The sequence below is a fragment of the Mustela erminea genome, chromosome 14 (assembly GCF_009829155.1).
Source record: "Mustela erminea isolate mMusErm1 chromosome 14, mMusErm1.Pri, whole genome shotgun sequence".
In the NCBI taxonomy this organism is placed as follows: domain Eukaryota; kingdom Metazoa; phylum Chordata; class Mammalia; order Carnivora; family Mustelidae; genus Mustela; species Mustela erminea.
Window position 1 is genome coordinate 12,594,138 of NC_045627.1, and position 24,887 is coordinate 12,619,024.

Below are 24,887 nucleotides of genomic sequence, written 5' to 3' on the forward strand. Positions count from 1 at the left end.
ATACCTTTCAGTAAGTCTCTTGTTTGTTTAAACTAACTGGGTAATTTTTTTGGTGAAACTAAGAATTACTGACTAAATCAATGTGGCTTAAAGTGAACAGGAAGGGAAAAAAAACAACACACTTATAACTTATGATATAATTTTGCAATTACTATATCCTGGATGATGTAAAACCCAAAGAAAAAAGGAAGGATTTCCATTGCACTCTCGTACCTGCTCTTGAGGGGGCGATCTAAATTCCTTCGTTTTCCGGGCGGTGAGGGCAGCTGACATGTTTAAGGCTTGCATTACTTCGTTGTATCGAAAACGCTGGTTGTCTTGGAGCTTTGCTACGAAGTCATCGGAAAAGGCCACAATGGCTTCTATCCGGTGCCGGACTTGGCAGTCACAGAGGTACTGAAGCAGCAGGCACATCTAAAAAGATGACGACAAAGGAGATGAGATTTAATTTCTGGATCTTTACATGGTGAATGTGTATCAGATCAAAATCTGTGGCAGACAGGCTTAGTGGCCAACTCTTCTCTATGAACAGAATTCTGATTTTGTGCAGGCTGTGGTTGGTCTCAGAGGATAAGAAGTAATTTTTCTAGCCAAAAGGGTAAATACACATTCTTCTGGTGGACATTTACCATCCTGGCCTCCTCTCAGCCACAGGTACTATGGCGAATAAGATATATAAGGAGAAGTTAGCCAGGGGGTCCTATGGGAAAGAGTTCTCATCAAAAATAAAAGACTAGAACACACCCCCCCCCCCCAAAATGGGTACAACTGGGTAATGAGTGACATGATCACTTCACTTTAGGATGAAAACCACACACCAAGGAACACAGGAAAATATTAACGGCCAGGTTCCTGAGGACATTATTGGGCCACTATATGAATTTTAGAACTGTGTACCTCCAGACTTCTCATGTAAATTAATTAAGTGGTTCCATCGCTTACTCATGAAACAGTTAGTTGGGTATTCTTCTACCTGAATCCAAAAGGATTTTTAACCAACAGTATATGTTGATAGAAACATGCCTATGAGAGAATGTTCTGCCCATACTTAGGAAAACATTTAAATCATATAATACCAACAACCAATATTATATAATACCGTACAAGGAAGGCGGTAAAGAAAACTTCACAACCACAACAGGTACATTCCTGTCAATGCCAGCTCTGAGGTAGCCCTATCATCTACCCTCCTTCTCCATGCCCTTCATCCCACCCTAGCATGGGGTGAAGGGCATGGACCTTCATGGACATGGGCATGGACCTTGTGTCTGGACCAACATGACAGCTTCTTAACTAAGTGGACTTTAGAAGACCCTCCCTTTCTCTCCTTATCGATTTTCATCACAGATTTTTTTAAATTTCTTTTCAGTGTAACAGTATTCATTGTTTTTGCACCACACCCAGTGCTCCATGCAATCCGTGCCCTCTCTAATACTCACCACCTGGTTCCCTCAGCCTCCCACCCCCCCCCTTCAAAACCCTCAGATTGTTTTTCAGAGTCCATAGTCTCTCATGGTTCACCTCCCCTTCCAATTTCCCTCAAGTCCCTTCTCCTCTCCATCTCCCCTTGTCCTCCACGCTATTTGTTAACCCTCTTACACTGTTGGTGGGAATGCAAGTTGGTGCAGCCACCTTGGAAAACAGTGTGGAGATTCCTCAAGAAATTAAAAATAGAGCTTCCCTATGACCCTACAATTGCACTACTGTGTATTTATCCCAAAGATACATATGTAGTGAAAGATGGGTCATCTGTACCCCAATGTTTATAGCAGCAATGGCCACAGTCGCCAAACTATGGAAAGAACCAAGATGCCCTTCAATGGACGAATGGATAAGGAAGATGTGGTCCATATACTCTATGGAGTATTATGCCTCCATCAGAAAGGATGAATACCCAACTTTTGTAGCATCACAGATTTTTCTAGAATAAAAACTTCCTGTTAAAATTCTTCAGTGATTTAAAAAAAAAAATTCTTCAGTGATTTTATCTGAACTTAGGATAAAATTTAAAGTCTATTATATGGCTGGTTTTATCAAATGCCTAGATTCTACATGAACTGCTCTCTGCCTACTTGACCCATTCCCCTTAGCTCATTAAGCTAACTGGTCTTTTTCTGTCTCAGAATCTTTGTTGAGCTACATGCTCTGGCTGAAAATCTCCTAGAACAATCTTCCTGCTCCTACTTCATGACTACTGGACTCGGGCTCATCCACCTGACCTCAGCTTAAAAGCCACCATCTCAGAGAGGACTCCCCCATCTTTCTTGCAGTAATCCAGTGGACATTTCCTTTTTTTTTTCCTAGTCATCCATTCTTTTCCTTCAGATCACTTAATGCAATTAGCAATAAAACTATTTTAGCATGGAGAGATAAACAAGTGCTTATTTCCCTTAGGGACTGTGAACGTCTGGAAGGTAGAGTCCACATCTGCTTCCTCCAACCAGAACCAAGTGTCTGGCTCAGAGGAAGACCTCAATCAATGTCAACTAAGGAGGGAAGAGCAAGGGAGCTTGTCAATGATGCAAACCATCAAATGGACTCTGGTGAACTAAAGAGATGTTAAGAAACGATCCTTAGACATCTTCTTGATGAGCACAAGAAATAGGTGATGTCTTTAATTTCTTAAAGCAAACCCTTGCTGTGTGAGAATGGGCACACCTACTGGCAAACAAGTATTCGAGGGTTGGTGTGAGTGGAGGCGAGGTTAGAAAGGGGGTGAGGTGCCTTCAATTTCAGGCATTCCAGCAATGAGTGAAGAGGGAGGAGAAAAAGGGCTAGCAGGTGGACACCTAGGCCTACACACACAGATGCAAATTACTAAAGGTATCGCTGTTGAATTACTGTCGGTTGACTCCCTTGGAAAAATCACAAATTCCATTCTAAATGCAACACAATTATATGGACACTTCCCTAAGCACAAGAGGAAGTTGGTTAATTTTATGAAAAACTATCATTATATAGGAACACCAAAGTACACACAGAAGCCCTGAGAGAAAAGGAGACAAAGGTAGATATCAATACCTTCACAGTTAGTCACTCTGAAATTGACTGAAATCATTTTTTCTGATTACCTGCAATTTAACTGGCTCAGGCAGTTTCATTTGGAGCAGGCCTTCCTTGGGCCTCTTACCCCCTTTGGCTTCATCTTCACCAGCTCCGTCTGGCTTGGAGTCTTCTAGGCTGGGCTCTTTCTCCAGCGTGTCCGTCTCCTCTTCCGGAGTGGTGGCTTCCTTGAACACACTGGGCTCTATCAACCGCAAGATGTGTTTCAAGTCCTCATTGTGGAAGATCCCCATGATTAGCAGAGTGTAGAAAAGCTTGATGAGAGGTACAAAGAGGAACTCAGTTGTCCCCCCAACGGGGTCCCGGGCATGAAGGCTGCCCTCCTTAACAGCTTCTGTCAACATCTGAATGGTTTTGGCCTTGAGGATGTCCAGCGGGAACTCTGGACTGTACTGGTAACATTCATTATTAATGCTTACAAAACTGGGGGAGGAAAACTGTATCCGTGGCCTGAGGGAGGTGCTAAGGCCAATCCCCGGGAGGCCATGTTTTTTGTTCTCGTCAGGGAAAAGGGTGATGCTCTTGGTCTCCTCCGTCATGGGCACGATGAACTCACTGTTCATCATGAGCCTGGCCGTGGCGTAGGAGCTCAGGTGGATGTCAATCAGCAGGTCGTAGTAGCCAGCGCGCAGCAAGCCGGGCATGTACTTGTTCTCGATGGCGTAGAGAAGCTGCGGCTCATCGACATGGCTGCACAAGGCGTGCGCCACCCGGTGGTTCCCAAGAGCGCAGACAGCGGAGTAAAGCCGGAGAGTGTGATAGTGGAATTTCAGCAGCTCCTCCTGCTCCGTCAGCTCCAGTATGTCCACAGACCTGTGGAAGAGGGGGCGCAGTAGCGAGGTGAAGCATGGGACACTTTTCAAAATTCTGAATCGCAGGAGAAATCTGCGTACATCGTAAATTTCAAAAAAAGTTATGGAAACACTTTAAAAAAAAATACTTTTCTATGACAGGTTTCATGATAGCGTAGTGGTTTGTTTTTGGTTTTATTTTTCCTTAATCAGTACTATGTATGTTACAAGTTTTCCCATGTGTACAATTTTACGTTGGAGATTTCCAACTGCGGCACTTGGAGCTTTTCCATCTTCCATCACCCCAAGGTTTGGGGCACCGCTTTTCGATACGGTCTCCACCTGGATGGGGTGGGCTCCCTTTCTTTCAAAATGTAAGTACTCCTTGGAAAATCTGGAACGTCCCTCTCCAGCTTGGCTAAACTGGCTCAAGAAATGAGGAAACTCTGCCTTGGGCTACTTTGACCTTGTCTCTGATCCATGATCAGCTACTACCCTGACAGTCAGAAGAAAGGGAATGGAGGGCTAATTCCTCTGACATGAGTTACCATCTCATACATCCCACACAGCCCCTACATGTCCACCAACGCAGCCCTGGTTTCCACCAGATTTGTGCAGCTCGGGAAAACAAACACTATCTGTGACCTTGCACTTGGGAAAGTTTCTACTGGGAATCTGGTTACACTGAGCTCTTAATTCAGGTCATTTTGCTTTTTATCATGCCCTTCTAACACATAAAACCTTAAAAGTGTGGCCAGAATATGCCTAAAATAAAGCCATTCCTTTAAAAATAGAGTCAATTTTTTAAAGCACATAATTCTTTTAGATGTGCAAAATTTTCTAAACTATTTATTAGTATATTATTAAGATGGCTTATAGGTGACACTGGAGAATTAAAAGGAGAAACCTGATAAATTCACAATAAGGGGAGTGACTCATTCATCTAGGAAAACATCCTGGTGAGACTCTAATATTAACTCATCAGAACATGGGTTATTATATGACTTGTGTATTAATACTTATCATGCACTAGCCCAGTACACAATAGGTGCTGGGTAATTCTTTGTGATTATTTGTTGTTAAGCTCTGTCACTGTCCTTAGGACTCTATCATTCTGCCCATGCCCAACTGTATCTAGGCTGCCTGGCTCAAAGGTATTCCACTGAAAGCCTGATGGTGCCGAATTGTTCAAGATTGCACCTCTGAAATCTCAGAACCAGAAGCTTTATGCATTGGAAACCCAAAGCAAATGATTCCCCACGCTGTGTACCACCTGGGCCTCTAGGAAAACACAAAACCATGGGGCTCAGCTGCTAGCAGCCAATTCTTGGGAAGGTATAACTGAGTAGGCATTCTCCCTCACAGTATAAGTGGACAATGATTCCCAGGTCTTAGCTAAGCCTCCCAGTCTCTCAAGAAGACTGAAGTCTGGCCAATGGTCAGATATATATAAACCCGTTCATTGTAGCAACACAGAACATCCTCATTCTAGGTTCTTACTGAGGAATACAACTTTCTCTACTGTCTAATCACTCTCAAAGTGTCAGTATCTAGAAACATCTAAGGACTCTACAATTTTACATTTTCACCACCTTCCCATACACCTGCCATTATTCACTTTACGGTACCCTGTCTCTTCCTTTAAAGAACCTCTCCCCCCTACCAGACCATGATATCTTTTAAGGTAAGAATCATGACTATTTTGTACACTATTTACTATCCAGTGCCAGGGATAAAGTGGGAACTAAGACATATTCATGGAATGAATGAATTAGGGAAGTCTGAAGGATGTAGCGTCTACATCTTCCAACTCTACACGTAGGTGAAGGCAAACCAAAGCACAGATGTCAATCATTTTAATCTGTCTTCCCCCACCAACTGCTCATAGCAATATTCATACGTTAATGAGCTATGGCTTTAACTGCACGAGAAGAAAAGAAATAACTCATTGTTTTATCTGTTATAAGGACAATACTAAATATAAAATAAAACACTCGCTTAGGGGCGCCTGGGTGGCTCAGTGGGTTAAGCCTCTACCTTCAGCTCAGGTCATGATCTCAGGGTCCTGGGATCGAGCCCCGCATCGGGCTTTCGACTCAGCGGGGAGTCTGCTTCCCACTCTCTCTCTCTGCCTGCCTCTCTGCCTACTTGTGTTCTCTGTCAAATAAATAAATAAAATCTTTAAAAAAAAAAAAAAACATAAAAAAAAAAAACCCACTCCCTCAGCCCCTGATACAGACTATACTGTCCTTTCTATACACTCTCCTCTTCCTTCTTCCCTGTATGTGGAGTAATCTTCTCCACCCTCTTAACTTTGGGCTTGACTATGACTGGCTTGGATCAATAAAACAGGAGTGAACAAGCAAAAAGAAGTTCTCAGAGACCTCAAGTGTCCTTTAACCCTCCTGTATACCTTAGCCACGGAAACCCTGTGTCTCGGGCTGGAGCTGCTCCAACAGCTTGGGCCTGGGATAAGAAGGCCAGTGGACCACACACATCCCCCATCCCAGCCCGGAGCAGACCTCATGCAACCACCGAGTCTTCAGTTCAGTTGCAGTTGCACTTGTCGGAATACTTACCTGCTCTGGGTGCAGAGAAAACAAGAGGAGAGGAGCAATATCCCCGAGCTCCTCCAAGGGCAGTACAATAGTTTTGTTTCAGTAACGAACTGGTTGAGAAAGAGATTTCAGCGTGGAATATGTGAAATAATATCTCCATCGCCCCCAAGAAACTGGGTATTTCTAAGCTTCCTTTTGCTCCCCCAGCAACACCCCCCCAATTTCGAAGGGTCCCAATCAGACGGTAAAGGGCACGTGGGGCTGACCTGTTCTCCTCCGGGATATGAAGAGACATGAACTGCAGAGGATCCAAACACTGCACCAGCCAGCCTTGGCGCTCACTGATTCGAGAGACATCTACCTTCAAGAACTGGTTGGGCATCCTGCTCCACAGGACGTGGGACAGAAACTGCACGTGGAGACGTGGCGGACACTGCGGCACGGGGTTTTTGTGCTCGCTCTTGAATAATCCCGCCGACAGAGGCATCACATTCTAGGGAACGGGGTTGGGGACGGGGAGTAGAAAAAGAATTAATTTGTAACAGTCTATGGGGTTAACGATAATGACCACGGTCCTGTGCAGGAAAGAGGTAGTGGAAGTAAGATACTCTGCGTCCAGCAAAGTCAATACAAGAAATAAGAGATCTTGGATTGAATCGCTCCTGCTAAGACAAGAGGAGAGAATATTATGAAAGAATGTATCTCCAGCTGGTCTGGGGGGGATGGCTGGGTGGCTCAGCCAAGCCTTCCGCTCAGGTCATGATCTCAGGGTCCTGGGATCAAGTCCCACTTTAGGCTCCCTGCTCGGTGGGGAGCCTGCTTCTCTCTCTGCCTGCTGCTCCCCCTGCTTGTGCTTTCTCTCTGTCTCTCTTTCTCTAATAAAATCTTTAAAAAAACAAAAAACAAAACTGGTTTGGGGATATTGCTTTCATTATACTCTCTGGCTCACTGCAAACACAATGGCAACCAAGTATAACCACAGAACCTTCATATTTCTCTGCTGAGCAGGGCCCTGGGTGAAATCCCACATGTCTTCAGGCTGCTTTTGGCGCCCAACTCTGTAATGAGTTGCACCCACTTGGCTCTCTCTCCTCACCTGTCCCCTGTCACCTACCTCCTCCTTCAACCTCTCACCCACCCCCTGTGGGGGTTATCAGGCTTTAGTAGCTGGTGGTACTCCAGAGACAGCTCAACAGATAAATGGGACCATCACACAAGGAAACAGAATTCATCAGACATTAATACAATTTATTTGTCATTCACCTTCCTCTACCTTCAATATGTATCATCTTCAGCCTTCCAAATTCCTTCCGTCTGGTCTCAGGGAAAGAGGTCTCTACTGGACCACAACTTATTGCCATACTGATGACCTTGATACTACCCCCACCTATCTCTTAAGGGCCATATAAAAACAATGACCTCACCTTTCCCATTACCTTCAGTGTCTCCCTTACCCGTAAAGCCTTGTCTACTGCATACTTATAGACAGTCTCATCCTCAAGCTGCTTTCCTATTCTCCTCTTTTAATGGGGAGGTGGGGGAAAGACCCAGAACAGCTTTAGGCACCAAATGAACAGAACACACAAAATCTCTCCTCTCATCCAGCTTCTGTTTTTTAAATTGAAGATAAAAAATAAAGTCAAAAGAAAAAAAAAATAAACAAAGTCAGAAAGCAGACACAACAGTAGACTCAGGATGAAGGAAGCAGAAGGCAGGGTGGGAAGAATAAACAGGTAGTCAGAAAAGGGGTCGCTGAGAAGGTGATCAAGAAAGATCCGAAGAAGAAGAAGCAGGTAGACGTGCAGGGGAGGAAATTTCCATGCAGAAGGGATGGTCAATGCAAAGGACCCAAGGAGGAAGTCTGCCTGGCGAGTCTCAGGAAGACTGGAGGCCAGGGTGGCTGGAGTAGAATGAAGGGGATGAGAGCAGGTCAGGGAGAGGAGGTCAGGGAGGTAACAAGAGAGCAGACTGTGTAGACCTGAGAACCATCATGAGACCTAGGATTTTTGTGCTCAGGGAAAGAGGGTTTGTGAGCAGTGGAATGGCACAATCTGATTTCTCTTTGAGTACAGTGACAGTCACTCAGATTGTTGAGTGATGAACAGAGGGGCAAGGCGGAATTCAGGAGTCCCCATCAAGAGGCCACCGGAGGGACCTGATGGGGAATTACGGTGATGGAGATGGATGTGGTCATCAGAAGGGGCGACGGTGACAGGTTGCAGGCCGGGGATTCACTGGTGGATGGAACTGGGATGCGGAATGTCAAGGAGAGAAGTCAAGGATGACCCCGGGTTTGTGGACCTGAGCAAGTGACTCTGCTATTCACTGACATGAAGAAGACTGTAGATCAGACAGGTTAGGAGGAGGAGGTACCATGGTCCGCATTTCCATTTTGGACATAATTGGACATATTTAATCTGAGATGTCTGTAAACACCCAGATGGAAATGTCAAACAGACCAACACTGAGTCAGAGTTCTAGGAAAGGACCACTTTTCTGGTTAAATTATATATATATATGTTTTATATATACAGAGAGAAAAATATATAAAATTTATATATACATATATACATAAGTAGGTATAAATACATATATACACATATACAATATACATTGTGTGTGTGTGTATATATGTGCGTATGTGTGTGAAAAATATACATGTATATATGTATATACATTTAGATATTTGCTGGCTTTCTCTCATTTTCAATCCTGAATTTGCTATAATATAGCTTGATCCATCATTTTGCTGAAATTCTTCTGGCAAGGTCAGAGAAGCCTTCCTAATGAGTAACAGTCATGGATTCCTTTAGTCCATATTATATTTGCCTTCCTGTGGCTGCTAAGAATCTCATTTCACAAAGGCAGAAACGGAGCTCACACAGCTGAAGGAACATGTCCAAGTTCACCGAGGCAGCTCTGAAAAACCATCTACTGTATCCATCCTGATGTGTGCCTGGCATCTCAAATGTACAATTGCAAAATTCAATTCAGTTCCTTCTCCTGCATTTCAACAAGCTCTTCTGCTTGATGTATTAACATTCCTTAGTTATCCAAACTAAAAAAATTAAAAAATTAATTTAATCCCTGATTCTTCACTTTCTTGAGTACCTGAATCCCATTCAGCAACAAATCCTATCGATCCAATTGTCACATTTTATCCATTTCTCCTCTACAGCATCTTCTCATTTATCATTCTCTCTCCATTACAACTTCCACGACTCTCATCACCTTGTCATGTGCAGACAGTATGAGATCGGCAGCACCTCCTTATTCCTGCCCGTTCTCAACTCGAGACAGCAGACCCCTCTCCAAATTTCCACCTCCGTGTGACTGTCAATGTATTTTTCCAAAACAGGCTTAATTATACTCAGGCTCCTGCTTCACATTTCCAATGGATCAACACTGTCTACATAACAGGTGCCAATTTCTTAGCAAGGCATTCAAGGCCTTTCCAGCTTGCTGGGACTCAGTCTCCCTTCTATCCACATTGATCTCCAGCCACATCCTGGAAGGCACCCTTGGTGAGAGAGAGTCCCAATGAATTCTTTAACCTCCAGCTCTCTGACTCACATAATTTTGCTTTCTTGGGCTCTCTGTCCAGAACGGCCTCTCCTATTAGATGTATTCTGAGAGCTCTTATCCCACAGTTAAGAATCGACCTGCATGTCCTCTCTTCTTTTAGTTTTACTTGATCTACCCCCTCCAACCTCCAACTTCTCTGCTCTTCCATGTGTTCCCACAGTTCTCTATACCTGCCCTGTTCTAGCACTTACCACTAAGTAGGAGTTTCAGGTCTTTAAGCCCACTTAAAGTGAACTACTAGTTCACTTCTGAATTCAATGATTATCAAATGGTATGTTATTGGGCATTTTTATTCCATATAAGCTTAGTTTTATTGTATCTAATACTTTCGATGATCACAGAGAAACCCTTTTTTGTTTTTAACCATTTCAATGAATTAATAAATACTTTAAATTGCTGCTAAAACCCTTTCTAAATAATTTCATTGCCCCAGTGACCTGAAGGATATTACAAAACTTTCAAACATGGCTTACCTTTCTTTTAAAGGATCATTTACGCAACTAATATGAGTACTAAAAAAAAAAAAAAATTGAATTCATTTAAGAAATAACTGCTATTCCCTAATAGAAAGACCCCAAATATAATATCAGCAATGAGTCTTTCTTACCTTTATTCTTCCCAACTCAAACTGGAAAACATTGGGACTTGTTGCTTGTGCAAACACTGCAGGAAATAATTTTGTACTTGGCTCCACCTTAAATAAACAAATGAATTTGGTAAGATTAGTTAATGAAGGAATGCTAAGAGAAAATATTTTCTTTATAATGACTAGAAGGGGACTGGACATCTGCATTCTCTCAGACAAATACCCTCTTTCAATAATGATTTTGGACTATTTAATGGTGTTATCATATGAACATTTTTGGAGGAATATACTGTTTCCTCTGAAAGGCACTGTTATTATTCAAACAGAGGACGAAGGGTAGAATTAAACTCATTTCTATTTTCATTTTCTTCTAATTTCTTTTCTTTCCTAAGATTTAATTTATTTACTTGAGAGACAGAAAAAGAGGGATCCCATGTAAGGGGGAGGGGCAGAGGGAGAGGGAGAAAGAAAGAAACCTAGGCAGACTCCCTGCTGAGCCCAGAGCCTGAGCCAGTGCTCGACCCCACAAACCTGAGCTCATGACCTAAGCTGAAATCAAGAGTTGAGATTAATCAACTGAGCCGCCCAGGGACACCACTGTTTCCTTCTAATTTCTAATGTACTTTTTGATCTAAAATGTGTTTTTCGGGGCACCTGGGTGGCTCAGTGGGTTGAGCCACTGCCTTCAGCTCAGGTCATGATCTCGGGGTCCTGGGATCGAGTCCCGCGTTGGGCTCTCTGCTCGGCGGGGAGCCTGCTTCCCTCTCTCTCTCTCTGCCTGCCTCTCTGTCTACTTGTGATTTCTCTCTGTCAAATAAATAAATAAAATCTTAAAAAAAAATAAACAATAAAATGTGCTTTCTTCTCATGGGAAGAAAGGCTTTCTTTCTGGAAGCACACCACCATCTCTGCCCACAGACCTGGTAGTACGTGCCCAGCTCCTTGCCGTTGGCAGTGAACGTGAGCAGCCCGCTGGCAGCGTCCACGACGCACCCAATCTCCAGGCCATTGTTGTTGCGCCCTTGCCCGGGGCTCATGCTCTCGCCCGCACACACCATATAGCAGTTACTGCGTTTGATGCTGAATTTCAAAAAGAAACCACATTTTCATCTTTGTACAACCACAGACATAACAGAAAGCGTGTATATCTTGCAAACTAAACCTAAATTATGCTGCGCAAGCAACAAGCTCATGCTGTAATGGGAGAGGTGCACAATGGGCCCGATTCTGTGATTCTGAGCAAAATCCCATTGACTTTGTGGACATTCTGAATCAGGTCTTACACGTCTCTGAATTTCACACCTAATGGAGACAGGTCAACAAGTTGGAACCAAGTAAAAACTGACCTGCACCTTCCCTCCAAAAACTCAAACCAAACTGGACCTTTTCCTGAGGTTCAAAAAAGTTTAACTATTTAATAATCATCCAAATTTGCAATTTTCATTCTCAAAGGGTTCTTTTTTTTTTTCTTTTTCCTTTTTTTTTTTAACCACTTGTTTGGGGTTGAGAAGCATTCATTTCCAAACACTATCAAAGTCCTTAGGCAAACTCTACGTGAGCCATCAATGATTCAGTATATTTAAAATTTGACTAAAATGATGCCCCTTTGTGGACAATTCCCGGTGATCTGTTATGAGAGAAAAAATTAGCTAGAATATGCATAAAATCAGCAATATTAACAACAAACCCTTGTTTCACCTTCACGAAACCTTTACAAGAGATGGTAATAAACCTAAGTGATTTCAGCTTTGCCTCCTTCCTTTTCTCTGCCACAGCAGAGTGGTGAGCTCATGAAACTAGTAAAAAAAAGTCAAAGGCAGGCAAGTAGGAGGAAAAGAAAAAGAAGGCTCAGATAAAGTCAGTTTTGGAATAATCAAGTTGGCTCTGTTTCTTTGCACTATTTACGTAAGATCCGACAACCCTTCTAAGGCTAAAACCATCTCTAAGGTATCCCATTCCTCTGTTGGGTTATTTCCTTATACTGTTGCCATCTCTGAAAATCCAATGTGTCCTGCAAGAATATTCCTGGAGACAGGTGGTTTGGGACCCCCATACTGATGTAAAGCACTCTTGACTGGAGATTTTGGCTCGGCCCACTGTCTCAAGGGCTCCAGTGTAACGACCTGAAGGCAGGAGAGTGAGCTTCCAGTCACCACAAACGATGGTATAGAAGAGAAGCAAGGTATGGAGGCCTTTCTCTATGAGACCTGTCACAGCAGATCAGAGAGGATGCATGGGCACAAAAGGTAGAAGCAAATGGTCAGATCTTCTCTTGTCTTATTCCACAAGGAAGATAGCCTTCTTCACTTTTTTGAAGGTTTGGTTTGAGTTTGGTTTTGTCTTACAAATGAAAAAGGATGGCACAGAAAGTGTAAGTGACTTACCCAAAGCCACACAGCGAGTCAATGGCAAAGCTGAGGAAAGAACCCACTAGTCCTCAGTCTGAGTTCAAACGTGTCCACCTGGTCTCAACTACTAGCCCATATTCTCTTCACGTTTATCTCCCCACCACATCAACAGTTCCCCAGACACATTGCAGACCACAGAGGTCTCACATTCACCCGTCCCTAATCGCCAAAACAAAGGCTAAGTACAGGTAACCCAAACTGTTAGTCACATCCAGTGTCACCTGAAGGAATATATGAGTACTACCTGAAAAGGATGCACTGCTCTTACTTTATAATGTTTTTCACTTTTAATATATTCAGATTCCTTACTGGTTTGTAGGAGTAACAAAAAGGACACTGACATTAATGGTTTGATGATATTGCTTCTATAAATACAGTATTATTCTGGACATGAAATCCAAGGGGGAAAAAACAAAGACCTAGGTTGATCAACATTTTCATCAGATATCATTCATGTAAAAAGAAAATTGAGAAAAACCGACCTCTCATGCACTTTTCCCTTCTCGTCTCCTAGAGTAACGGTTACTGTACGAACTCTGTCCAAGTCAAAGCCTGTATCATATTGATGAAAATCTGATGTAATCCAGCCTACCCAGACGTTAGCAGGTTCTTGGCCAGGAAAGATTCTCACTGAGTAATAGTACTGTCAAGACAGTAAAAACAAATGTTGGCAAAGTAAGAAGAAACAAAACCTTGATATGCAGTGTCTTTAAACTGCCCTAAGGCTGTTATTTCTTTGTTTAAAATCATTTGGCCTAATTCAAATGTTACAGGTACAAAGAACTAACATTGTGAAATAGGTCTTAAATTAGAGCAAAGGGAAATTAAATAAGAAATAATGGGAAAAAGAGAAAAGGATTTGTCAGAGCAAACATTCCAAGTGATTTCAGGCTCTTTATACTACTTATGAGTATAAAAGTTCTATACTTTCATAAAGTATAAAAGTAAGTTTTATAAAATCAGTCCATGTACATTCATAGCACACCTACAAATGCATGTATACATATATAGTACACTTATGCAGAAAAATAATCCATTTAGGCATGTAAGCTTACAGAAGCACACCAATCAGTGCTGGAGTCTTTATACCTGTTATCCACTATTTGAATATGCTTCACCTTTTCTACCGATAACATAGTATTTGCCACCTTAAAATCACTTTGAAATAGCTCAGAATATGTGAAAATCTAGCCCAAATGTGGGGTTTTTCTATGAGGGCTAGAAGTCTATATTCTTTTTCTTACTTGGATTTTTTAGGAAAAGATGTTTTGAAAACTGTAAATAGCATCTGGCAAAATGTGACCTCCGACAACGTATATGAAATCACCTTCCTTTAGACATATTGCTAAGATTAAGGAAATCATATGCACTTGGAAAAATTAAGTGGAAATCAAAATTTTTTCAAGAAATAGGATAGCAACCTATGGAATGGGAGAAGATACTCGCAATGACACTACAGACAAACAGCTGATATCCAAGATCTATAAAGAACTCCTCAAACTCAACACACACAAAACAGATAATCATATCAAAAAATGAGCAGAAGACATGAACAGACACTTCTCCAAAGAAGACATACAAAGGGCTAACAGACACATGAAAAAAGGTTCATCATCACTAGCCATCAGGGAGATTCAAATCAAAACCACATTGAGATACCACCTTACACCAGTTAGAATGGCCAAAATCAACAAGATAGTAAACCACAAGTGTTGGAGAGGATGTGGAGAAAGGGGAACCCTCTTACACTGTTGCTGGGAATGCAAGTTGGTACAGCCACTTTGGAAAACAGTGTATTCCTTAAGAAATTAAAAATAGAGCTACCCTATAACCCTGCAATTGAACTACTGGGTATTTACCCCCAAAGATATAGATGTAGTGAAAAGAAGGGCCATCTGTACCCCAATGATCATAGCAGCAGTGGCCACAGTCGCCAAACTGTGGAAAGAACCAAGATGCCCTTCAACTGACGAATGGATAAAGAAGATATGGTCCATATATACTATGGAGTATTATGCTTCCATCAGAAAGGATGAATACTCAACTTTTGTATCAACATGGATGGGACTGGAAGAGATCATGCTGTGTGAAGTAAGTCAAGCAGAGAGAGTCAATTATCTTATGGTTTCACTTACTTGTGGAGCATAAGGAATAATACAGAGGACACTGGGAGATGGAGAGGAGAAGTAAGTTGGGGGAAACCAGAGAGGGAGACAAACCATGAGAGACTGTGGACTCTGAGAAACAAACTGAGGATCTTGGAGGGTATGGGCATGGGGGGTTGTTGGTGGGTATTAAGGAGGGCATGTATTTCATAGAGCACTAGGTGTGATACATAAACAATGAATTTTGGAACACTGAAAAAAATAAAATAAAATATTTTTAAAAAGTAAAAAAAAAAAACAAGAAAGAAAAGAAAAAGAAGATGGACAGCAAATCAAGATTAAGCACACCATCAGGATGTTCTGTCTAAAATAGGTCTCTTGGTAGGTAACATATATCAGAATACACCTATACTTTTCAAATTTTCGATCCCCAAAATATAAGCAAATAATAATTTTAAATAAGTTGGCTAGACAGGATGAATGAAAATGAACTCTACAAAGTGCAACACATAATAAGGGACAAAGAGGAGTATGTGACAAAAGCTGCAACCTCATACCGTGGATGTTTGCATCAAGTAATCGTAATCATCTCGATCATCTGCAAGGACATCTTCCGTGAGTCTTGCAGAATGGCTCATGCTGTAATCTGGCTTTGTTCTTCTAAGCAAAAATCTGAAATACAGTATAGGATTAAGAATAAGCAACACTCAAATGTTCTGCCTCATTGGAACATGAGCATATAATCATTTTAGTAGAGTGGTTCGAAACCAGGGTGATTTTGCTCTGGTACTATCTGGAGTACCAGATAGTATAGTACTATCTGGTAATACCAGATACTACAGTACCAGATAGTACATCTGGTACTATCTGGAGACATTTTTGTTTGACACAGCTGGGGGTGTGTGCCAATGACATCTAGTGGTTAGAGGCCACGGATGTTATTAAATATCCTTCAATTAACAGGACAAACTCTCACAACAAGTAACTGCCTAACCCAGAGCATTGATCACGCCGATGTTGAGAAACTAGGATTTAGTACAAAAAAGGATGCTAAAATAACTTGCCTCCTTGTCTAAAAAAATACTACTTAGAATACTCTTTAACTTTCAACCAAGAACATAAATATAAACATCTCATAAAACTAATTCTTAGGAGAAAATACTTGTAAATTATGTATCTGATAAGGGTTTAATATCCAGAATATATAAAGAACTCCTACAATTCAACAACCAAGAAGCAAATAACCCATTTAAAAAAAAAAAAGGGCAAAGAACCTGAAAAGACATTTCTCCAAAGATGATCCACAAATGGCCTATAAGCACATGAAAAGATACTCAACATCATTAATCATCAGGGAAATGCAAATCAAACCCACAGCCGAGAAGTCATTTCACAGCCATTAGGATAGCCAACATCAAAAAATCAGAAAATAACAAGGGTTGCTAAGAATGTGGAGGAACTGGAACACTTGTGCCCTGTTGGTGGGAATATAAAATGGTGCAACTACTGCGGAGAAGACTATGAAGGTTCCTTGAAACCTTAAAAAGAGAACCAGCAGCGATTCCATTTCTGGGTGTATGTCCAGAATAATTTGAAGTAGGATCTTGAAAATATATTTGCACATGCATGTTCATATCAGCCCTATATACAATAGCCAAGAGGCAGAATCAACCCAAATGTCCACCAGTGGATGGATGGCTAAACACAAGGTGTCTATACTCAACGTGATAATATTCAGCCTTAGAAAGGAAGGAAGTTCTGCCATGTGCAATAACATGGATGAACCTTGAGGGCATTAGGTTAAGTGAGTTAAGTCAATGACACAGAAAAAAATACGTTATGATTCCAGTTCAGAAAGGGGTCAAATTCATAGAAATAAAAAGTAGAACTGTGCTTACCACAGGCTGGTGGGGAGGTGGAAAAGGAGAGTTGTTTAATGGGGACAGAGTTTCAGTTTTGCAAGATGAGAAAGTTCTGGAGACCTGTCTCACAACGATGCAAATCTACTTCACACTACTCAACCATACGCTTAAAAAATGGCTAAAATGGCAAATTTTGTTATGTGTTTCTTACCACAATAAAGAAGTGCTTTAAATAAGTAACTCTTGGCATAGATTATGTCTGTGGTAACAAACAAGATAGCAAACAGGTTGCTCTCTTGTCCCCTGTCGAATCCTTTATACATAGAAGGGGGTAAGAAGAAATAGACACTGGGCAATCCCTTGCTCTCTCCTGTACCCCACCCCACATAATAAAGACACATTTTAAATCATGTTGCATGTATCAATGACCTTTGTTTCAGACGAGAGGGCTTTTCCTGAGCATAATCTTTGTGGTTATTAAACTCTGGTTTTGTGGCTTCCTTGTCTTTGTCCACTCGATCTGGCACCAGATGGCCGTGAGCGGTCTTCATTAGAACCTCAAAGTCAGAATCTGCATCATAATCCTCCAGATCATTCTTGGGCCCAAAGAGCCCGGCGCCTGGGAGTCCTCCTGCCACCGTCTTGGAGAAAACCTCTGCACATTCGATGGGCATGCTCAGCCGATAGAACATGATATCGGTGCTGCTGTTCTGAGAACCGAAGGACTTCTGAGTGACCTTTAAACACGGAGAACTGTCTATGGTGCCGTCTATTCTGGTCACCTAGAAATGGAAGCAGGAGTTCAGATATGAATCCACACTGTCGACCTCCTGATTCTAAAGATGTTAACAGACATCACTTTTTTCAAACCCCAAACACGGCCCACACGCGGCAGAGTTTTGGGAATGACGAGATGAAACACAGTCAGTACTACGTTACGGACTCAGAGCTTTGAGTCATTTCCAAAGGCAGTTTGGGAAATTCACGTTACAATTACATTTATTCAGATTGAGCCTGGTGTTGCTCAGTAAAGGCCCCATGAAGTGCCTAAAATCAGAACCTCATGCTGAGTTCGGATTCCACCATCACGTAACACTTCAGGGCCACTTTTTTAAGTAAGTGGCAATAACTGTCCAAGGGGGGAATTCCCACGTGTAAGGACATTCATTCCATCCCTGGATTTTGGCAATGGTCTGAATTTTAAAGAAAAAGCAAACCTCGATATGCTCGTGATTGGATGGGACCTGGAGAAACTGAGGAAGCCTCTTGCTCAGCCACATCGTAATATCCCTGTTCGTGTTAACAGCAAATGGTTCATAGCCCTCTTGTAAGCCACAGATGGTGAAATATTTCAAGGTGCTGACATCCTTTCCAAAGTTCATGCGGCCCACTTGAGCCACTCCAAGGCTACAGACAGGAATGAATCCTGGGAGGAAAGAAAAAAAAAAAATCAAATGTTCAGTATCATTCGTGTGACAGCCTGTTTGATTGGAATTCCCAAAAGCATTGTTCCAGAACTCTTGTCTTTGGGAAAGACGTTGGCGTGAGGTAATACATTATTTGGAGAAGAGACCACTGACGCTAAGTATTAAACGTAAGGGTCAGAAGATCAGGGTTTGATCATAATTTACTAAACATGGCCCCTAGATAAGACCTTAGTTTCACCCTGGACTTCTGTGAAATGAGAGAAGTGCTCAGCAGCCCCCAGTCCTCCTGGGGTCTTAGGGTGGCCAGTAACAGAAGGATGTCCCCAACCCACAGCCTCTTAGCTCAGGAATGCATGGGACTCCCTCACAGAGGGAAGGTAAGAAAGAAGGTGGGTTCAATCTAGAACAAGCATTTGAAACACGGAAGTACTGAGCACAGGCTGAGCTACAGACTTCTTCATATAGAACTCAAGGAAAAGGGCGCCTGGGTGGCTCAGTGGGTTGAGCCGCTGCCTTCGGCTCAGGTCATGGTCCCAGGGTCCTGGGATCGAGTCCCGCATCGGGCTCTCTGCTCAGCAGGGAGCCTGCTTCTTCCTCTCTCTCTCTGCCTGCCTCTCTGCCTACTTGTAATCTCTCTCTGTCAAATAAATAAATAAATAATTAGAAAAAAAAAAAGAACTCAAGGGAAAAAGATGAAAGACAACATTTTCAAAAGTTCTCATTCACTTATAGCTGCTTTTTATTTTGGGGGAAAAATTGTGCCTTTTTCTGGGGGACACTAGATCTAAGTATAGAAAACATATGTAAATAAATAAATATTCAGAAGTAGTTGCTAAAAATCCCACTGAAACGCCTCCATCTGTCCCCTTCCCTTTGATGTCACAGCCATTATAGATTAAGTAGGGCAATTCACGTCTAACCTAAATAATTAAGGTATGAAATTAAAGTATAAGTTAAAAGGAAACAAGAATCTAAATCAAAAGCAACAGAAATAAGCAACAGGGGCAAAAACGAAACCATTTCATCAGCTAATCTAATGTGTGGCAGGATTAGTAAATCTTTTCACTACTGAATAAAAAGGGGGAATCTATGTTAATTCTGTTCATCGTTTCTTTGAATTCTTTGTAATCGGTTGTCTTTAGCCAGGGCTGGGATGAAATTTTTCAGTGTGTGTGTGTGGGGGGGGGGGGGGTATGCGGAGGGATGTTTATGTACTCTTCATTTCCTTCTAGAATATTTCACACAGAAATTCCAGTAGTCAGCACAATAAATACAGTCTACAGAGTAGAGGATCTAATTTACGGATCAAAAAAGCAGTGGATCCTAAGAAAAAGCTAGCAATTGTCTAACTACCATTATGATTTATATTTCTTCCCTTGTTGAAATTAGTGACAATAAACGCGATATATAACCCTCAAAATAGCATGAGACAGCAAAAATTACATCCCATAATCCATAATGATTTCACTCAGTTTGTATTCATTGGGATATATACGCAAATAAATGGTTGTAGAACAGAGCTACCGACCAGGAAGCAAGAACACACCCAGCTGTGTTCAAGGAAGTGTGAATGATGAGTTTCTAGTTAAAACTAAAACCCACAGCTGTGTCTGCAGCTGTGACAACTCTTGAAGCAGCAGTCAAGGGAAATTGTTTGAAAGAAGTGTCCCCAAAGGAATCAAAGGAAGGGATTGGATAAATACAATGGACCTGAGACAGCCTGAGCCACATTTGCACAAATTGGCAAATCTAACACCCATTTGACATAAACTAGGGGATACCAAGATAGAAACATCTCGGATTGTAAAGACTTACTTCTTGCTAGTCACTTTACATGGAGAAGGAATTCCTACCCTATAAGGGAAGATATATACACTTGCATAGTAGATTTTGGAGTGTTTGTTATACTAATATCCAAACTTTTCTGTATGTTTGAAATATTTTCATTTAAAAAAAAAAAACAAGTAACTTGGGTTGCCCACAAAGATTCATATCCCAAACTGTTCTCTGTGGCTGTGTTTATGACCAGAGGACATTGTTAGCACAGTAAGTATATGTTTTTCCCTTGAGATGTAATACTATTTAGTTTTTGAAACTGTTTTTCAAGGATTCATTAATATATAGAAAAAATATTCATAGTAAATATTATCTTATGAAAGAAAGCCTTAGCATATGATTTATTTTGAAAGCCGGGAAAACAGAAGTTTTTTTATTAGAAACGGACAGAATGGTAGGATTTTTTAACACGCTTTGTTCTTTCTTTTTCTGCTTCTCAGTTTAACACATTTTCTTCGCTGAATATGTATTTTGCTATGAAAACAAGTGATAGCCTTTGTAAAAATACACTAGTCACTTAATAAACTGGAGAGCCAGAATATGCCTACACCCTTCTCCTACAGAAATGTTATAAGAGTAATGCGGATATAAAATAGTCAAACAAGTTCAGCCTTTGGAAGATCAAGCTCTCAATGCTGCTGGGTGTATGGTGAGTTCAGCATCAGAAATCTCACCAATAAAATTAAATGAGTACAAATTCATGAAGTACAATTTCATAATATGCATCAAGACACTTTCAACCATTCATTTCCTTATCCAATAAATACTTATGAGCAGCTCCCAAATGTGAGAAACTGGGAATAAAAGTTGACTGACATCAAGGCATCAGCCCGAAAGTTCTCACAGTCTAATGAGGGGGGAAGACAGGCAAAGAAGTTATACCTCTTGAACCATCTACAGAGATGGGGTGCTAAGAGCAGAGGAAGAGGAGAGAGATGAAAATTAGGTGGGTTTCTCAGAGGAGTTATCATCAAAGATGGCGGACAGGTGCAGGTCCTTTGAAATGACTAAGATTATGGAGCTTGAAGTGTGAGACCTGCATTAAAATCTCTGTTCCACCAACTCCCAGCTTTTTGACCTTTGACAAGGTACTTAAATTCTCTAAGCGTTGATCCTTTTTTTCTGTAACATCTACCCCACAGGATTACGGTTTTAAAAATGAGATCTTTTGTGGATAGTGCTTAAAACATAGATGCTCAGTGAACAAAATTTAAAACTGGAGGGGAGGTAAAAGTAACTAAACAGCCACAATAGAAGAATGGACAAGTATGATATATGCACAAAACAGAGTATGTGCAGGCATCAAAAATCATGTTCAGGACTCATCAGATTATAATTGCAGAGAGAGAGAAAACCAACATAACAAAACTAACACAAGTGGTGATTCCCAGTGAAAGGTAAAGAGGTATCCACTGCACTATTCTCATACTTTCCTGAAAGGCTATTTCTCAAAATAGAAAGTTGGTTAAAAAAATCAAAGGTTAAGTTTAAAATATTTTTATATCATAAACAGCATTTATAATATTACATTAAAAAGGTGGATGGAGAACATTATTTTAACATCTCAATGCTTCCAATGGAGGAAAAATACATTAAAATCAAATTTCTCTCGGGGTAGTAGGAATCTATATAGCCTTTAGCCATTTTCATTATACTCCCTTGTATTTCCCAAATATTCAACCAGAACTTATTACTTCTTGATCAACAAGTAAATAGATGTAATGTTTCATTAGTTTACAGCAGATATACACTTGTACATGGTATTTTTACTGCTTTCCTGTTTTAAGGCCCTTTCAAGGCATGTATTCATGAAAGAACATCCATAAGGAGAAATGGGTCTATTTTTTCCCCTTTTTAACTTAGATGGAATCAACTTAATAAAATTTAAATCATACTGTGACTTCTGAAGATGTGGTTTTGTTTGTTTTGTTTGTAGAGAGTGGGAGAGACTGCTAGCTGTGGAGGTGGGGAGGGGTAGCGGGGGTAGAGGGACAGAGAGAATCTTAAGCATTAAGACTAAGATTAAGCATGAGGAACCCAGCACAGAACTGGACGAAGGTCTCGATCTCACAACCCTGAGATCACAACCTGAGCTGAAATCAAGAGTCAGGTACTTAACCTACTGAGCCATCCAGGCGCCCCTGAACATGTAGCTTTTATAAAACTTCTGTGATCAGAAGATGACCAATATTTCTAAAAATTCCATGTTTTTAAATTAGCGTATGCACAGCAGGAGCAACTGGATGGCCATGACGTCAAGGAAGAGAGCGGAGGGAAACTACTGTACTTTGCAGTCTCGTGACAGATAGGCCAGGCGTCAGGCCCCTGCATTTGGCCAGTACGTGGCAAAGTGCCTAGCAAATAAAGGTACAGACAATAGATAACATGTCAATCACACGAGGCTGTGATGGTCCCTGAGTGGTTTTTTTTTTTTTTAAAGAGATTATTTATTTATTTGACAGAGAGCAAGAGATCACAGTAGGCAGAGAGGCAGGCAGAGAGAGAGAGAGGGAAGCAGGCTCCGCGCTGAGCAGAGAGCCCAATGTGGGACTCAATCCCAGGACCCTGGGATCATGACCTGAGCCAAAGGCAGAAGCTTTAACCTCCTGAGCCACCCAGGCTCTCCCCCTGAGTGTTTTTATCTGATGCTCCTCTCAAAGAACAATAACAACCGTTGGTTGAGACAGGAATCGTTGTTATCACTTTCCTGACAAGGCAACCAACATTTTAGCTTAAATTGTTTGCTCACAGCCAAGTAGCCAGAGAAGAAACCCAGACCTGCTTGATCATAAGGGCCATGCTCTAAGTCAGGGCCATACATAACCAGAGGACAGAGTTTAGGTTTTGTGGTGAAACTACTCAAACCTGAGTGAAAGTCCAAAAGGGGCCGAAAAAATAAATGAATGTGTGTGACTGTATTCCAATAAAACTTTATTTACAAAAACAGGTGGCAAGCTGGGTCTGCTTCAGGCCTTAGTACGCCAAACCCTGCTCTAAGTTACTATTCAACACTGTCTTCCTTTAGTGTCAGGTCCTGCCATTCAGTAAGTATTCAGTGAACACCTACCATGTGCCAAGCACCGTTCTTGGCTGGGGATACATCTGTGAACAAAATTTTCCCTTTCTGGAGCTCACCTTTGGGCAGGCATACTAAGTAAATAAATATAGTTATATATACAGATATAAAATATGATGTCAGGAAAGGATAAATGCTATCAGGACTTACTGAATGTTTGCCATAAATTAAGCAAGATGGGTTGATAAATGACATCATTCTCAACCACTGCCCAGAGCAAAACATGGTAACAGAGGTTCAATTCTTTATCAGTTCGAAATAAGTTGAACACACAAATACTCCGACACGAGAAAACAGATTTCCCCGGATTCAGGCATATACCTCGGCATAAGTAAAATGTTGGTCCTACCTTCCTGTGCTTTGCCTTCTCCATCTTCTGTTGCAGTTACCTTAACTGACACCCTGCAAATAACAAAACCTGGGGATGTCTAAGGGAAGTTTTCTTCCTGGCGGTGGATCTTAAATTTAGTCCACACGAGTCCCGTTGGCTTCTTGGGGCTGAGCCAGACCCACCCTAGCCATTTGTAAATCTGTTAAAACAGTAGCTACAACGTATGGTTAAACTGCTTCCTCCAACAAAAGACAGATGGCTTCAGCCAATTTTAACTTTCTCTGTGGATAAAAGCCTCCCTGCTCCAGAGCAGAGGGGTGTGTGACAAGCGTGCAAGTCCAGCGAAGGAATTGGCAGTCACAGGATGTGGGGGTGTGATGCGGGCGTGAAATCTGTGGCGGGGGCTAAAAGGAAAGAAGATAAAGCAGATCCCAAGCATACCAGCTTATTGTAGGAACACATAGTTTCAGACTTCGAAACTTCTGAACTACAGATACGGATCCACATTTATAACCCAAGCCAAATGGCCAGAAGCAGTAAAATGGCCAATATTAGACTAAAGGGTACATCTGAATTATTTGATCCAAAGGAAGAACAACACGTAGTATGTGCCAGATAATATATAAGCACTTTCCCATTTGTTATAAATTATTAACCTCATTTTTCAAGATAAGGAGACAAATAAGTTAAATCATTTGTTTCAGGTGCTACAGTTGGTTAAATGGGAAGCGAGGCTTTGGGGGGGTGGGAGGTTGGGGGAACCAGGTGGTGGGTATTAGAGAGGGCACAGATTGCATGGAGCACTGGGTATGGTACAAAAACAATGAATACTGTTGTGCTGAAAATAAATTTAAAAAATGATTAAAAAAAAAAAGGAAGACTGAAAAAAAAAAAAAAAGAATGCAAGAGGGAGGGGCGCCTAGGTGGCTCAGTGGGTTAAAGCCTCTGCCTTCAGCTCAGATCCTAGGATCCAGCCCTGCATCAGGCTCTCTGCTCAGCAGGGAGCCTGCTTCCTCCTCTCTCTCTGCCTGCCTCTCTGCCTACTTGTGATCTCTGTCTGTCAAATAAATAAATAAAATCTTAAAAAAAAATGCAAGAAGGAGGGTAAAACAGAAATAAGACCAACTTGCCTTAGATTTCTGGGATCTTTAGAACTGGAAGGGGCATAAACGGGCATCGTTTCCAGTTAGAGCTTTTTATTTTCAGGAAATGAAAACAGAGAGGCTATTTGCCCAAATCCATGCAGGAAGAATTGTTTT

General features: G+C 41.5%; 1 protein-coding gene across 7 annotated transcripts in view; it reads right to left on the reverse strand.

Annotated features, from left to right (window-relative positions):
- Positions 1-24,887, reverse strand: part of RYR2 (ryanodine receptor 2) — a 756,727-nt gene that overhangs the window by 222,966 nt on the left and 508,874 nt on the right. For all 7 annotated transcript variants that reach the window (XM_032312097.1, XM_032312094.1, XM_032312091.1 and 4 more), the window contains 9 exons: positions 18,176-18,384; positions 17,388-17,740; positions 15,654-15,768; positions 13,474-13,634; positions 11,504-11,663; positions 10,605-10,691; positions 6,679-6,905; positions 3,072-3,876; positions 214-414 (listed from right to left, as the gene is read on the reverse strand). In XM_032312097.1, coding sequence (XP_032167988.1) covers positions 214-414; positions 3,072-3,876; positions 6,679-6,905; positions 10,605-10,691; positions 11,504-11,663; positions 13,474-13,634; positions 15,654-15,768; positions 17,388-17,740; positions 18,176-18,384 — 2,318 coding nt within the window. The remainder of the gene's footprint in view (positions 1-213; positions 415-3,071; positions 3,877-6,678; positions 6,906-10,604; positions 10,692-11,503; positions 11,664-13,473; positions 13,635-15,653; positions 15,769-17,387; positions 17,741-18,175; positions 18,385-24,887) is intronic.